General features: G+C 39.7%; 1 protein-coding gene and 1 long non-coding RNA gene across 11 annotated transcripts in view; both read left to right on the forward strand.

Annotated features, from left to right (window-relative positions):
* ARHGAP42 (Rho GTPase activating protein 42) overlaps positions 1-15,435 on the forward strand; it is a 231,921-nt gene that overhangs the window by 173,162 nt on the left and 43,324 nt on the right. For all 10 annotated transcript variants that reach the window (XM_045577765.1, XM_045577767.1, XM_045577768.1 and 7 more), the window contains 3 exons: positions 6,864-6,968; positions 9,367-9,496; positions 15,007-15,107. In XM_045577765.1, coding sequence (XP_045433721.1) covers positions 6,864-6,968; positions 9,367-9,496; positions 15,007-15,107 — 336 coding nt within the window. The remainder of the gene's footprint in view (positions 1-6,863; positions 6,969-9,366; positions 9,497-15,006; positions 15,108-15,435) is intronic.
* LOC118713620 lies at positions 7,593-8,775 on the forward strand. Its single transcript, XR_004986332.1, has 2 exons — positions 7,593-7,832; positions 7,895-8,775. It is a non-coding gene; the product is annotated as an uncharacterized LOC118713620 (long non-coding RNA).

Below are 15,435 nucleotides of genomic sequence, written 5' to 3' on the forward strand. Positions count from 1 at the left end.
ATGAATGAAGGTAAGTTCTATGGTCAGGATTGCCTTCCGTTAGTAGATGACACTCAACCCACTCCATGGGTTGAGAGGACAGTGATAGTAAAATATATTAAGTAATCAAATATACAGATAACGTAAGCCATACGTCCTATGTCAGTCATTTTGTGAGAAAATAAAAATCTATTTGTAATCAGAAAACACATTCTTCCTATTTTAGAGGAAGTGATAGGGAAAAGGGAAGGAAAAACATACTTCAGGATATATTTGCCTGAATGTCTTTCCCGATGGAAATCCTTCTGTGATGCCCTAAAGATGATGGGACACTGGGACAGCGGAGGCCGGGCAGTGTCCAGTCCCTGTGTGGCTTCACGCCCTTCCTTCAGCTGGAGCACCCATTTCCTGCTGTAAACTGGGGCCTGGACAAGCCTACAGGGCCAGCCCCTCAGCGAAAGGGGTGTAAGGAACTGGAAGCCACACGCAGACTCAGGGAATTTACTTTGACCTCTTGTTTGAGAGAGCAGCCTTAGCCTCAAGTTCTGATTGCCAGACAGCTTAGTCCTCAAACCCTTTGGCATGAATGGGTAACCTGTGTTTGGTAGATGCTCTGAAGATCTGATTCCGCTTTTCGGTGGCCTTCTGAAGCTCAGCTGGGGTCCATGGGCAGCTGGGCAGCCTCGCAGCCCCTAGGCTGGGAAGATCGCCAGTACTTAGCGTTACTACTCCCTCCTCATGGACTAAGTTCTGCCTCTGAATCCAACCAGGGTTTTGAAAGCCCCTCTACTCGCTAGAGGGCTTCCTCCTGGGGGTGGCCTCTTGGGATTTTCGAATTTTAGCTCTTCTTAAGTAGTACCCCCTTCGTTCTGATCATTTTCCTTCATGCTTCTTCCTTTCCTGTTCCCGTTGCCTTCACATACTGTGCTCCTGTGCCGCACGGTCCTTCCTGGCCTGGAATGACCCCTTTACACCTGCCCTCATCCTTGCGCACCTGGAATGCCTCTCCCACTTCTGAGGGGCAGGCAGGAGCCCAGGTTCCCGTCAGCTTCCTTTCATGGCCCACCTTGTCTGGGAACAGTGGGCTAGACCATTCTGTGCCGTGACACCGGGTCTGTAAGGAGAGGGCTGTGAAAATGTGCGCTCGCAGGTGACGGAAGGAATGGTGAGAATTTGTGAATTGCTGCAACAATACACGTGGAGAAGTGGAAACTGTCCTCCGGTGGAGACGAGCTTGCTTTCTTCTCTACCGTTTCCCAAACCGGGACGGTCTGAAGCCTTCTGTAATGCATGCCTTTCCCGTGACACCACAGTCAAAATCGATGTTTAAATCTGCCTTTCTTCCAAACTATTTTCTTGGCCGCTGTATTTTTCCCATTAGAATGTCTGGCCAAACCAAACTGTGCTGTCAGTTTAGTCTCGTTTTCATTTCTAGCTGCAAAGCCTCTTCCGTGGGGGTTTTACTTAATTTCCATTTCAATAATGAGAAGAATAGGAACGGGAGCAATGAAACATGGGCATTTGCTCTTTAGGTTATGCATTTGCAAATTAATTTGGAGGAAAGGAGTTTTTAAAATTTCAAAAAACAAAGTTCCCAGGAGCGAGGAGCATAAAATCACCTGAGGATACTTCAGCATCTTTGCAATTTTTATTCTGCAGAAATCCAATTGCATCACTGTTCATATTGCACAAATCTCACAGTCTATTCCCAGTAGCCCAGATTTACTTATCAAGAATTAGAGTAAAGTAAAATACCCCAGGGATGTGTCTCATCTCAGAGATTGTAACGTAACAAGTAGATAATATAAATACTCCTGATGATATGCATTAACTAAGTCTCTTTATGATGAGCATTTGAGATTATTTTACATTGTTTCAATTAATATCAAGACCCCACTACTTGTGATAAAACTTCTGCAGAATATATGAGTGGTATTAGAAATAAATATTTATACAGGGCCATTATTTCAAGGGAAAGCTCGAGGAAAATGGGGGAAAATGGGACATTTACATATTTTTAAACAATGAACTACATCTGTAGGTTTGAAAGTTAAATCTTCTTGTGTTCCTTTTCAATATGTTTGGTTAGCTTTCAAATAGAAAATTTAATTTAAAGGTAAAGTGAGAAAATTGGACAATGTCATTTTTTTTTTTAAAGCTCTGTAGGACTAAAGGTTAAATTTCGATCCTGATGAAAATCTAAGTGCATTCATCCTATAAAAATGAAACAACAAATGTCTCTTTAGATCACATACCTTAAAATAAGAAAAGATTTTATTAGACAGTTAAAAATTTTATTAGACAGTTAATAAAATTTTGGGAAAATAATTCTATTTGTTTAGCTGACTCATCCCCTTGAACTTCCTTTCAGAAATCAATCATGGGAAGGCTTGGTCTAAATGTAGCTTCAGCTGGGCTCTGACTACCCTGTTGCCTGCATTGCCTCCTTCATTCCTATTGAGCTAAAGAGATAAGCTGACTTATTGCTCAGTGCTTCTGTCCCTTTCCCACAGAAGTTGGTGTCAGGCCACTTCATCTGAATGCCATCCCTTTGAATGTGTAGAAATCGCCTTCAGGAACTCCAATGGTTCTTCAATGCCACAACTTCAGAGGGTTTTAGCTTTTTACTTATTTTTATTTTTTAAAAATATATTTTATTGATTTTTTACAGAGAGGAAGGGAGAGGGATAGAGAGTTAGAAACATCTATGAGAGAGAAGAATCCATCAGCTGCTTCCTGCACAACCCCTACTGGGGATGTGCCCACAACCAAAGTGCATGTCTTTGACCAGAATCGAATCTGGGACCCTTCAGTCCGCAGGCCAATGCTCTATCCACTGAACCAAACCGGTTAGGGCGAGTTTTAGCTTTTTTGATTGAATTGAGTCGGTTATATATCTGTTTGTTCATTTGTCCTTCCTTCCTTTCATCACTCTGCTTTAGATGTTATCAGCCCAGGCCACAGCTAACCAAGCTCTTTCTAGCCGTGGCCCTCTTTTCTCTTCGCATTTTCCCATTTATTTGGTTAGGTTTTGGTACCCCCTCATTTCCACTCAATAAACTCCTCTGAACATGTACGTATTAGAGTTAAAGTGCTTCATAGTCATTTTGAGGCTATCCTCCAAGGTACTTCCCTCTTAAGTTTCCTCTAAGTAAGGAGCAGCAGAGACTGCAGGCTTAAGGAAAGGCTCGGCACTTGTGAGAATTGATGCCTTGCCTCTGCCCTACTTTCCCAACCTTCTCAGGAGTTTCAGTGGCCAAATGTAGAGGGCTACATATGATTTTTATTTCTTCTAGAGCATGCCGGTGCTTTGCATATGGGAAGTGTTTATTTTATTTATTTTATTTTAAATCAGTGTGATTGGGGTGTAATTCACATAGCAGGCACACGTTGTGCCCATTTTTAGTTCATGTTTATAGTGGGCATCCAACTTCATTCTTTTACACTTGTCTATCCAGTGGTCCAAGAATCACTAATTTGGAAAGACTGTTCTTTATTTATTGTTTTCATCTTCCTGCCCTTGTTGAAAATAAGTTGACCATAGATATGTGGGTTTATTTCTAGACACTCTTTCAATTCACTTTCATTGTTTATAGGACTGTCATTGAGCTAGCATCGCACAATTGCTTACTATTGCATTGCATTTTTTTTTATTTTAATATATTTTATTGATTTTTCCACCCTCCCTCCCTCTCATTCATACCCTCCCTCCCCAGAGTTTTATGTCCATTGGTTGTACTTATATGCATATACACAAGTCAAGTTTTGAAATAAACTACCTTTTTCATCCTTTCCAACATTAGTTTGACTGGTTTAGGTTTGTTGCTATTCCATAAGAATTTTAGACAGCTTATCCATCATAAAAAAGTCAGCTGGGTTTCTGACAGGCATTTCATTCCATCTGCACATCAATTTGAGGAGTATTGCCCTTTTAACAATATTGTCTTCCACTCCATGAACATGAAATATTTTTCTCTTATATAGCCTTTCTTTAATATCTTTCAACAGCATTTTGTACTTTGCAAATTATAAATTTTGTACTTCTTTGTAAATAATTTATTCCTAAGTAGTTTATCCTGTTTGAAGCTATTGTGAATGGGATTGTTTTTAAATTGCAGGTTCAGGTTATTCATTGCAAATGTCTACATATATAGTTGATTTTTGTATATTCATTTTGTATCCTGCAACTTTGCTGAACTTGTTTAATAATAGTTTTAGTTTATAATAAGTGTGTGTGTGTGTGTGTGTGTGTGTGTGGGTGTGTGTGTGTTAGTGGATTTGTTGGGATTTTTGGTGATCAATTTATTAGGAAATGAAAAATGAATCACATCAGTATAAGAGCCTTTACATCCCACTTATTCTGCTCAGTTTGGGCAACAGTCCTCTGGAATTACTGCATTAGTTGTTTTGGGGTTCCTCCCTTCCCAACCCCTTTTCTCGCTTTTCTCTGCCACTCAGGGTATCATTGGCACCTGTGAGCCCTTAAGGATTGAAACCTGATGATTAATGGACTGGGGTATTTTGAATATTCATTCCTTTGCTGAGTTGTAAAGGGTTTTTCTAAATGATTACTGATCTATGTAATGGCAGTATCAATTTCAACATTTGGTTATTGGAGTAGCAAAATCTAATTTGATTCTAAAATTCTTGGGAATAATATAGTGCTATATGACATTTTCCTGATGATCAAAGTGACTTTCTTAATATTAAAACATAATCTATCTAGTAATTTATACTTATTATTATTATTATTATTATTATTATTATTATATTAAAGGTCAGGATTAGTTAAGGTAAGCTGAGACACAGTAGTCGTTTCCAAACAACTGTACCCATTCAGGCAGATTGAACAAAGAAAACGACACGTGGGAAATGCAATTCTTAAAGATTCAGCTGTCTTACAAAGTTCCCTTAACTTAGCATCATGGAATTTGTTTCGGATAAAATGAACTAGTATACACTCAAACCTAAAAAAAAACGCTTAATTTTGCTACCATCTAGAGGCAGTTACTTCACGCATGCTGCCTTTATCATATTTTCTCCAAATATATTTCCAAAGTAGATATGAAACAAAAGGGAAAGGTGGGTGGTTTCTTTGAATATAATTTTTTTGTACTTTCCTAAAGATTGTACATTCCCTAGTGGGTGTTATGCATGTATTGTGAGATTAAAATATATTTGTCTGCTACTTAGTGCATCTGAAATATGCTTGAAGATGGAAATAGAGTTATTTACTTAGATGGATACTGGGGAATTGGGTGCTCTATTGAAAAAATGTATTGCATATATTTTTAAAGTATCATTTTTATAAGTTTAGTTAAATTCTTTGTCCTTAGGATAATATTAGAATAGCATTTTAATTGAGCTGCATTCAGTTCATAGGACAGTTTAAATTTAGACTAATTATAAAACATGAAGCAGCACTTCTTTTAGCAACTTCATTACCTATAATTTGGATATTTAGAACAGCAGTGTTTTCTTTATACTTCAAAAGTATTTTCTTATTTTGTCTCTGAAAACCTCTAAACCTACATATCCAAGCCCCCAAGCCCCAATTAATTAAAGGTATTTTGTAGTCCCATTTCATAAGCTACAGTTCTTTTTAATTATTGGTTAATTTGAAAAATATAATATTATATAATCTCTTTAATAAAGGATGATCTATTGGGTATTTAGTTTTATTAATTTTTCTTTGGTGTTAAATTGTTTTTTCCTTAATTTAAAGTAATAGCTTACAGACATACTGTGCTATTTGAATTAGAAAATCATTAGTCACTCCTCAAAAATATTTGAACATTTTTAAGAAATATTTTATTGATTTAGAGAAGAGGAGAGGAAGGGAGGAAAGGAGAGAGGGAGAAGAAGAAGAGGGAGAGGGATAAAGAAGGAGGGAAGGAGGGAAAGAAAGGACAGACAGACATCGATTTGTTCCACTTATTGATGTATGCTTGTATAGTTGCTTCTTATATGTGCCCTGACCTGGCAGCTAGCCCGCAACCTTGGCATATGTGGATGATGCTCTAACCAACTGAGCTACCTGGCTGGGGCTTCAAAAATATTTTTAATTTCATTGTTAGGAGAAGTTGAGGAAGAGATTAAATTGGTGGACAAGTGTGTGTGTTGCTGGGGGAGGGGGGGAACTGCAGTGAATTAAATGGAAAAAAAATTGAATTATTTTTCAGTTATAACTTATCAACCATTGTGTCCTGTAATTGGATCGGAAGAGCCACTCTTCCTACAAGAGCATCATAAATAAGCACATAAGAAGGCTAGGATCATAGAAGTTGTGCTTTTCTAGAGAGGACTTTTCTTTAGTTTTTCTATGAAAGATCTGTATCTGTCTCCCTGCCTTTGCTCCCCTCTTCCCTGGTCTGTCTGCTTCCCACGCCTTGTGAAAATGTCTGTTCAATACCTAAGTCAGTACTGCCACCTTGTGAATTTTTCCTTAATTTCATCTGACTCCCATTGGGCGTCTCTGATCTGTAACTCACCGCTTTGGTCTTCCTCACGTCTGCATGTTTTAGCTCCCCGCTTTGGTTAGAAGCTCTTCCTGAGCAGGAGCTTCGTGTCTTCAGTTTTTCTCCTATTAATGGTCTCTCCTCGATAGCCAGTGCATTGGAATATTCACGTAGTTAATATGACAGCTGTCCCTGACAAGACTAAAAAATTAAATCACTGTCTGCTAAAAAGAGATTAAAAATTGGCTCTCGTGGTTTCTGTTTCACATCCATAATTTTAGTGTTGGCTTTGCCAGAGAGATTTGAGAATTTATTAGCTGAGGGTTTAGAATGAAATGTCATTTCCCCATTGTATGGTGTTTGATGGTCATATGTTTTTTAAAACACGTTTTCATGGTTTCTTTTTTTATCTTCTTATTTTTGCAGCTTTTGTCGTTCCTTCAGGGCTTGTTTACTTTTTACCATGAGGGATATGAACTCGCCCAGGAATTTGCACCATATAAACAACAGCTGCAGTTCAACTTGCAGAATGTAAGGCTGTACCTGTTCTCACTGCCTCTTTAGTGAATCAGATGGTCAACTTAGGTTCAAACCAGGCCAAACCAGGGAGTCTTTCCAAACTTTATCTCATACAGCAAAACCTCATTGATTTAGAAAAGCCACATTATACATTTATTTGAAAATGCTTTGATTTCTAACTACTGGTTGAAAGTACAGCAGGAAAGAGCCAATCTTAATATTAGGAAAATGTATACAAGAATATAGGTATTATAAAATTGGAGGCCGGGTGCACAAAATTCTTGCACTGGGTGAGGGGCCGGGTGCAGGTCCCCTTAGCCCAGCCTGCACCCTCTCCAATCCAGGACCCCTCAGGGGATGTCCTACTGTTAGTTTAGGTCCAAACCTGGGGATTGGACCTAAACCGGCAGTAGGACATCCTTCTCACAATCCAGAACCACTGACTACCTACTGCTCACCTGCCTACCTGCCTGATCACCCCCAACTGTCCCCCTGCCAGCCTGATCATCCCCAACTGCCCCCCCTGCTGGCCTGGTTGGCCCTTGCTGCCCCCTCCCCCACCGGCCTGGTCTCCCCAAGCAGGCTGTTCGGTCGTCCATTTGGTTGTGATGGTCACTTGGGCTTTTATATATAAAGATAAATACTGCTGAGATATAGATGCCAAGGCATTTGGGAACTTTTGCCTATACCCAGCGTTATTACTTAACTGGGTGAACTTAGATATGTTGTATTTTCTGAGAGGATAGCATTTATTTATGAAAGGATGGTTGTACTGTAGCATTCTGATGCCCCATCCATCTATGAAACTGCATATAATAAATCTGATATTTATTACTTTCAGATAATAAATTTGAACATGGTTTAAAATATTCAAAAGTAACTTTTAAAGCTTGAGTAAGAATTATTTACAAACATCCTATCCATTTAATATTCAAAAGCAATTGTTTTAAAGCTTAAGTAAGAATTATGTACAAACATCCTATCTATTTCTGTCAGGCTTTATTTTTGTAAAGTTGTCTAATCAATCCTTTTGGTATCTGATTACAGAGTTATAGAATTACATAGCTGCTGAACACCACGTTAAAAAAAATTAGCCAACACATTTTCTTGTTGTCAAAGTCTGACAAATAATGACCTTCCAATTGTTCAGGGTTTTGTAGAAGTGAGAAGTTATTTCTAAAACCCTGTCTAGTGCTCTATAGCTAAAATAAACCTGAAAGCACTCACTTAATTTTTTATAAAAAAAAAAATTGGCCTTCACTGTTTATCTGAGTTTTGCCATTGTGAATATGTCCAATAAATAGAGCTATTGAGTTGAAGGGTCCCAGGAGCAATATGTAATTGGATTGGATTTATTCTACTTGTGTTTTGAGTGTTAGCTTTTTATTTAACCTAGATTTTCTTGCAGAATCGATCTCATATGCAATTCAGTCCATTGTTTTTCAATATGGAATGCATTTGGGCTTTTTCAGTAAATATAATATTAAAAGAGATGATTATTATAGTTAAAGTATTTTTATGACTTATCTAATATTAAGCGTCATTAACTTAATATTCCTGGGATTTGGCAACAGGTAAGGAATAAGGAAAAAAAACAAATGTGATCCTTATGATGAAAAAAGAAAAGTAGCAAAAGTGGCAATTAAGAAAATTCAATTATTTTATTATGGGTCATAACAAAATCTTAAGTTAGGCAGTGATGATTTTTATGTTTTCAAATGTGTATTGTTGAGATAATAACACTGTGGCTTGATTTCAAAACATATTTTACCTTAAGTAAATTTTCTGTAATGTGAATAAACTATTTCTTGCAAATCTATCCTTTTTTTTTATGAGTTAGTTTATATACTGACCTCTTGATAACTATGTTAGGATTCCTGGAAACCAAGCTAAGCTATGTTTTTTTCAAAAGTATTTGAAACAAGGGCCATGTACTTTGTTTTAAATAAGTTCTACATATATAAAAATGTGTGAATTTAATTTGTTTTTATTCCCCCAAAAGAAATATAAGTCCCTAAGTATCTGCTTTTTAACCTCAGGCATTAGTGTTATAAAATTATATTGAGTAAATATTACATAATTTAAAATGCTATAATTGGCCACTATGTAGTAATATTAGAGTGGGAAATGAGAAGAAGCACACAACATGCACGCACATGTGCACACGCGTGCGCGCGCGCGCACACACATACACACACACACAGATGGAGATTGAGAAACATGCAGAAGTTTCACTAAAGCCATTGAACATCAGCTGTAGGACTCAACATAGAGTGTCATGGAGGTGGGTGAGCAGTGCTGAAAGAATCAAGGTTATCCTTTGCATAGTTTGCAGTTTTGAAACTTTAGGTTCTGAGTTCCTAAAACGGGTAGGAAAGAAAACTGAATCTGTTATTTTTATTTACTCAAGACGAGGAACAATTTTGAAAGTACTCGACAAGAGGTAGAGCGGTTGATGCAAAGGATGAAGTCTGCCAACCAAGATTACAGGCCGCCCAGCCAGTGGACGATGGAAGGCTACCTTTACGTCCAGGAGAAACGTGAGTCGCAGAAACACAACCTAATGTCTCTATGGTTAACATTCTGTTTCCACAAGACATGACTTGGGTAGTATTCCTTTACGTAGAGATGGAAACCCTTTACAGTTTATGGTATTTAGTCAGCACAGCCACCGTCACCACCAAAGAAAGGAAGCCTTTTCACATCTCACCATCAGCAACTCTGAGTTTATATTGTTGAACTTGGAACTTACTAGGACAACCTTTTGCTAATGATGGGGAAACATGAATTCAGTTTTAGAATTTATTGTGATATCTAGTCTCAACTTAAAGTTTGGTGGAAAGTGAAAAATCAAAGCCTTTTTCAGGATGAGTCATCCTGGTGACTGTGATAAGTGTTCCCTTCCAACCACATCGTTCCATTGACCTGTGCGTTTTCTCAGTTTCCAGGAATAAAATTGGCAATTGTGTAATGTCAGACTGCACCGTTTGATAATTGAGGTTAGGAAATAAGCATCGGACCCAATAGAGCACGATTATAATTGCCTCACACTAAGAAAGTTTATCTCACAGAAATAAATACAAAGCCATTCAGAATTGTCTAACAAGGGTGCTTTCTGAATGATACTTGTCACTAAGTGGGACCAGTCTAAATTAACTATTTCAAATCACATATGCCCTAAAGCACCATTCTCATACTCTTCATGGTGAAGGAACACCCCCCCCCTCGCCCCCCCTCCAATCCATCATGGACCAATGTCTTTGTAAAACACAAAATCATGTGATTGGATTTTGCAGAAATGTCAAATTGCTGTAAATAGCACGCACCACAAAACAAAAACAAAAAAAACCTGAAATGCTTATTTTTACTTTCTGTATTTTTCACATTTATTGGGGCCCACCAGCCACATGAAATGGTGCTGTTCTCAAGTACCTCTGTCTGTACACAAGAGGGTGATGGAATGCTTTGGTTAGTAAGATATTAAAGGGTTTGGGATGGGGACATTGGAGATATCAGGTCTGTTATAAGTGTTTCGACATAGAGCAACACAATCACTAAAATGCAACCCCGTGTGTATTTGACATGCTCAGGCAATGCTCAGTGGCTGGCTGGTCGTATGCAAGAAAATAAGGATTTGATCTGACAGACATGGCCGATATTCATTGCTGTGTTAGATGGTAGAGGGCTGCTGGCTCAGGGGAACTGGGTTCTGGGAGTTCCTCTGATAGCTGTCTACTTTCAGATATTGGAATGATAACTCTAGTGCCCCTCCTGGGAAGGCCCCTAAGCAGGGTGGCCTTTGAGACTCTCACAGTCAGACTCTCCTCTCTGTCTAGCATCCTCCTCTTTTATGTTGCCTTCTTGCCCCCAAGACACGTTCTCTCTCGATTTTCTCTGTATCCCCTGCATTATCTTATCTAGACAGCTTCAGTGAAGTACAATTGACATATAATAAATCGCACATACTTAAAATCTACAGTTTGAAGAGTTTTGCCCTAAGTGTATGCCTGTGAAACCATCACCACATTCAACCTTCAGAAGTGTTCTCCAGCCCCGGTATAATCCCTCTCTCCTTCTTTTTCCCATTGACCATCCTCCCTCTCTCCTCTTACCTAGGGATTTAAAAAGAAAAACTCATGGATTTATACGCCTTTGGAATTATTTTTTACAGAAGGGACCAATATTCAAAGCCCCTTCCCACTGGGAATCGTTGAAAGCATTTACAATTCAAAAATTTGACCTGTCCACGAAGACTTATCTATTGAGCTGTTGCTATCACAGAGGATAAGTCCTGTGGGGAACAGAAAATGAGATGAAGACATGGCTTTGGGCTGTTTATTCTGTAGTGGAAGGCATGAGGCTCACCAGCAGTCAGCAGCCAGTGATCAATAGTAGCTATCAGAGCTGTAAATGGAGTGACAAATGGAGGTGGCTGGGATGGGGCAGGGGCAGATCATGGCAGACAGGACACAGAGCTCCCGCTTGTCTGGAGATGCGGTTGCTATGTTACCCACCTCTAGCCACACATTACGTTTCATTCTAATAGGCTCGAGGTTAGCCTGGGCTCCGCAGCCAGACGGAACTGCGCTGGAATGTCATGCCTGCCCCCTGTTAACTAAAGACGCTGAGCGGATGGCTTTCTGAGCTCACTCTCCTCGTTTGTGAAAGAAGGAGATTTATACTTACCTTGTAAGGGTGTTGCAGGATTTGGAGATAATGTATGTAAAATGTCTCTATTATCATCGACGGTGCATAATATGACTACTATGCATACCGGTATCTCTTACGGCTCCTTGCAATTTATGTTTATCTCACTTATAATTCTTAAAATAACTCTTGAGAGATGGTATTCCCTAAAAAGAAAAACTCCCATCAAATGCCCTATTGATGAAGAAAGCAGTACCATCTGCAATTCTAATGCTCCGTTCCCTTATATGTAAAATGGCACTATAATGTATCCCTTAAAAAGTTCTTAGGTCAAATTTTAGCACTTAAAAAGTGTTCCATGAATGTTCATTTCCTCCCATCTTGTAAACATCATCTCAGCAACCTCACATGATTACTGGGTAAAATAATTAAACTTTTTTAGATTTTATTTTGCTACTTTAGAGCTATAATAAATTTTTATTTTCCAAGACTGTTTCTTATGGACTTCAGAATTGTTGGTGTAACAACATCTGCCTGAGCCCGGGGCCAGGCAGACCTTAAAGGAAGCAGCACGTGTGTGCAGCAGACTTGAAGGTTAAGTGCTTGAGATGCTGAACTTACGGTGGAGACAGGAAAGAAAAATTGAACTGAGGCCTCACATGTCAGCAGAACATCACTGTGGCCATACTTAAAAAAAAAAAAAAAAAAAAAAAAATAAATAAATATATATATATATATATATATATATATATATATATATATATATAAAATTGATTTTTTACAGAGAGGAAGGGAAGAGGGATAGAGAGTTAGAAACATCGATGAGAGAGAATCATTAATCAGCTGCCTCTTGCACACACCCCACTGGGGATGTGCCCGCAACCAAGGTACATGCCCGTGACCGAATTGAACCTGGGACTTTTCAGTCCGCAGGCCAACGTTCTATCCACTGAGCCAAACCGCTTTCGGCTATGGCCAAACTTGATGGCTAATCCTGCCTCCTACGCCGCTGAGTAGTCAAGTCACTGTAAGGCTTTCCATCCAACCACTTCCCGCTCATCAGCTCTAAGCCTTTAAGTGTTTTACACCACACGGAACAGAATTCTCAGCAAGCATCGCTAAGTATTATAGTGTAAAATGCTCCCCAGACAGAACTGAAGTTAATTGCAAAAATCTTTTGTGATGACAAAGTGCACCGCCGAACCCCATCATTTCAAAATCTGGAGCGGCTAGAGCATTAACGCCTCAGGACACCACAGGCAGTGTTATTGCAGAAAAAATAAATTCAAACGGCTCATGCAGCCCTTTCCTCAAGAGGCGCACTTTCACACTCACATTTCTTGCTTTTGAATATACGGTTATGAGGCAAAGGGAGCAGTAATGCTGTGCATAATTGTTGCTGGAAAGATCCAGGTGTTAAGCAGGAGAGAAGCTGCCTAGAAATCAAGCTCCGTCTTCAAGGCTCGCGGCCCCTGTGACATTTGGACACGGGATCATTGGCTTCCCTGTGGGAAAACTGAAGGTCGCCCACTTGGTCACAATGCATCCCTCTACCCTGGCCATACAGCAACGTGCCCTTCCTTAAAGAGAATATAGGACTGTAATGGGGGTGCTGTGGGAAAGAGTTGCACAGTATTTATGGGGAAAAGGGAGCACTATTCATATACAACACATTGTGCTATAAATAGTGAATGAAACATTTTTGTTTTTTAATGTTTTTAAAAAAATATATTTTATTGATTTTTTTTACAGAGAGAGAGAGGGATAGAGAGTTAGAAACATCGATGAGAGAGAATCATTGATCAGCTGCCTCTTGCACACCCCCTACTGGGGATGTGCCCGAAACCAAGGTACATGCCCTTGACGGGAATCAAACCTGGGTCCTTTCAGTCTGCAGGCCGATGCACTATCCACTGTGCCAAACTGGTTTCGGCCATTTTCATTTTAAGAAGTTATTTAAATTCACGTTTCCTTTTAAGATTAGTGATAAGGGCAAATAACTCGACGGTCAATAAAGTCTTAGAGAAAGACGAGTGGTTCTTTCCTTTTCTTTCGTATGTCAAATATTTATTGAGTGACATCTATGTATCTGGCTCTGCTCTACGGATTAAGAATGTACCAGTCAGCAGAACATCATGCTTTCCTGCTCTGAGAGAGTTAGAGTCTAGTGGCAGAGACAAGCAGTAAGTCGGATACATCAGTAGAATTTAGTGATAACTTAACACATGTGTCAAACACAAGGCCCGCGGGCCAAATCCGTCCCGCCAGGCCTTGCAATGTGGCCCGCACCGCGCTGTCATCACTGCACTCCGCTGCGTTTCCATCACAATGACAGTTTATGACTGTTCAGTAAACCATTCGGCCCGCGATTTAGGCTGGATTTTAGATTTTGGCCCCTTCTCTGATTGAGTTCGACACCCCTAACTTAGAAGAAGAAGAAAGTACAGCAAATATCAGGTCAGGGTGCTGCTGAGTGGGCTGTCTCAGGAAAGGTAGTAGTACAGAGGAGACATTTAGGAAAGGTCCTGAAGGAAGCCACAGTGCAGGCCGTGCTGATCTCTGGGGGAAAAGGAGTGCAGGCTGCTTCAGATGCTGAGTAGAAATGCATCCGCTGTGTTTAGGGACCAGCAAGGGGCCAGTGTAGCTGGAGCAGAGTGCATGAAGCACAGGGTAGTAAGATGTGAAGGGAGAGCCTTAGGGAGGGGCCTTGTGGGTTGTCACAGGATCTTTGCTGTTTCTCTGGGGTAATAAGGGAAACCACTAGAGGGTTTCCCACAGAGGGGTCACATGACCTTGCTAAATTTTTAGCAGTTTCAAGAACAGGGCAAGTAGGAGACCAGTGGTAGTAACTCAGACTGTTATTCCTCTTTCTTCCTACTTCTATGGGATGTAAGTACCGCTTTTATAGATGAGACAACTGAAATCAGATCCAAAGAAACTCTTGAGTTTATAGTGAAAGCTTCAAGTAAGGCCTCGTTGCTCCATTTCAAGACACTCTATCCCACACCACTCTCTCTTCATACTTGCCCTTCTCACTGTCATTCAATAAAAGTTCCACACTTACATGGTCTGTGGAAATACTTAATTGTATGTTGTAGCATCGAAAACTACAGCCCAGCTGGTGTGACTCAGTGGTTGAGCGTCTTCACCTATGAACTAGGAGGTCGCAGTTCGATTCCCAGTTAGCACATGCTGGATCGTGGGCTCGATCCCAGGTGTGGGGCATGTAGGAGGCAGCCAGTTAATGATTCTTTCTCATCATTGATGTTTCTAAGCTCTCTCTCTCCCCCTCTCTTCCTCTCTGAAATCAATAAAGAGAAATATTTTTTTAAAAAAGCAAAACCAAGCAAACGTGAACACTAGTCACTTACTAACAGTCTGTAATGTTTGTTTCCTTGCTTAGGACCACTTGGTTTTACATGGATTAAGCATTATTGCACATATGATAAAGGAAGCAAAACATTTACAATGAGTGTTTCAGAAATGAAATCCAGTGGGAAAATGGTGAGTTTTTGGTTTTATTTTTAACTGAAGTTATTATTCAAGAAATGGACAACATAAACTGATGAGCAAAAGTAAACCCAGAAACACAGAAGCATCAAATAGACTGTCAAACCCAGAGGGAAGGTAGGGGAGGGTGGGTGGGAAGAGATCAACCAAGGAATTTGTATGCCTACATGTATAATCCATGAATACCAATAATAGGGTGGGTGAAGGCCTGGTTTGTGGTGGGGGTTGGGGAGGAAGGGGTGGGCTGGGAGAGGTCAATGGGGGAAAAAGGGGACATATGTAATATTTTCAACAATAAAGAATTTAAAAAAAATACAAAACA

The sequence above is a fragment of the Pipistrellus kuhlii genome, unplaced genomic scaffold (assembly GCF_014108245.1).
Source record: "Pipistrellus kuhlii isolate mPipKuh1 unplaced genomic scaffold, mPipKuh1.p scaffold_m20_p_9, whole genome shotgun sequence".
Taxonomy (NCBI): Eukaryota; Metazoa; Chordata; class Mammalia; order Chiroptera; family Vespertilionidae; genus Pipistrellus; species Pipistrellus kuhlii.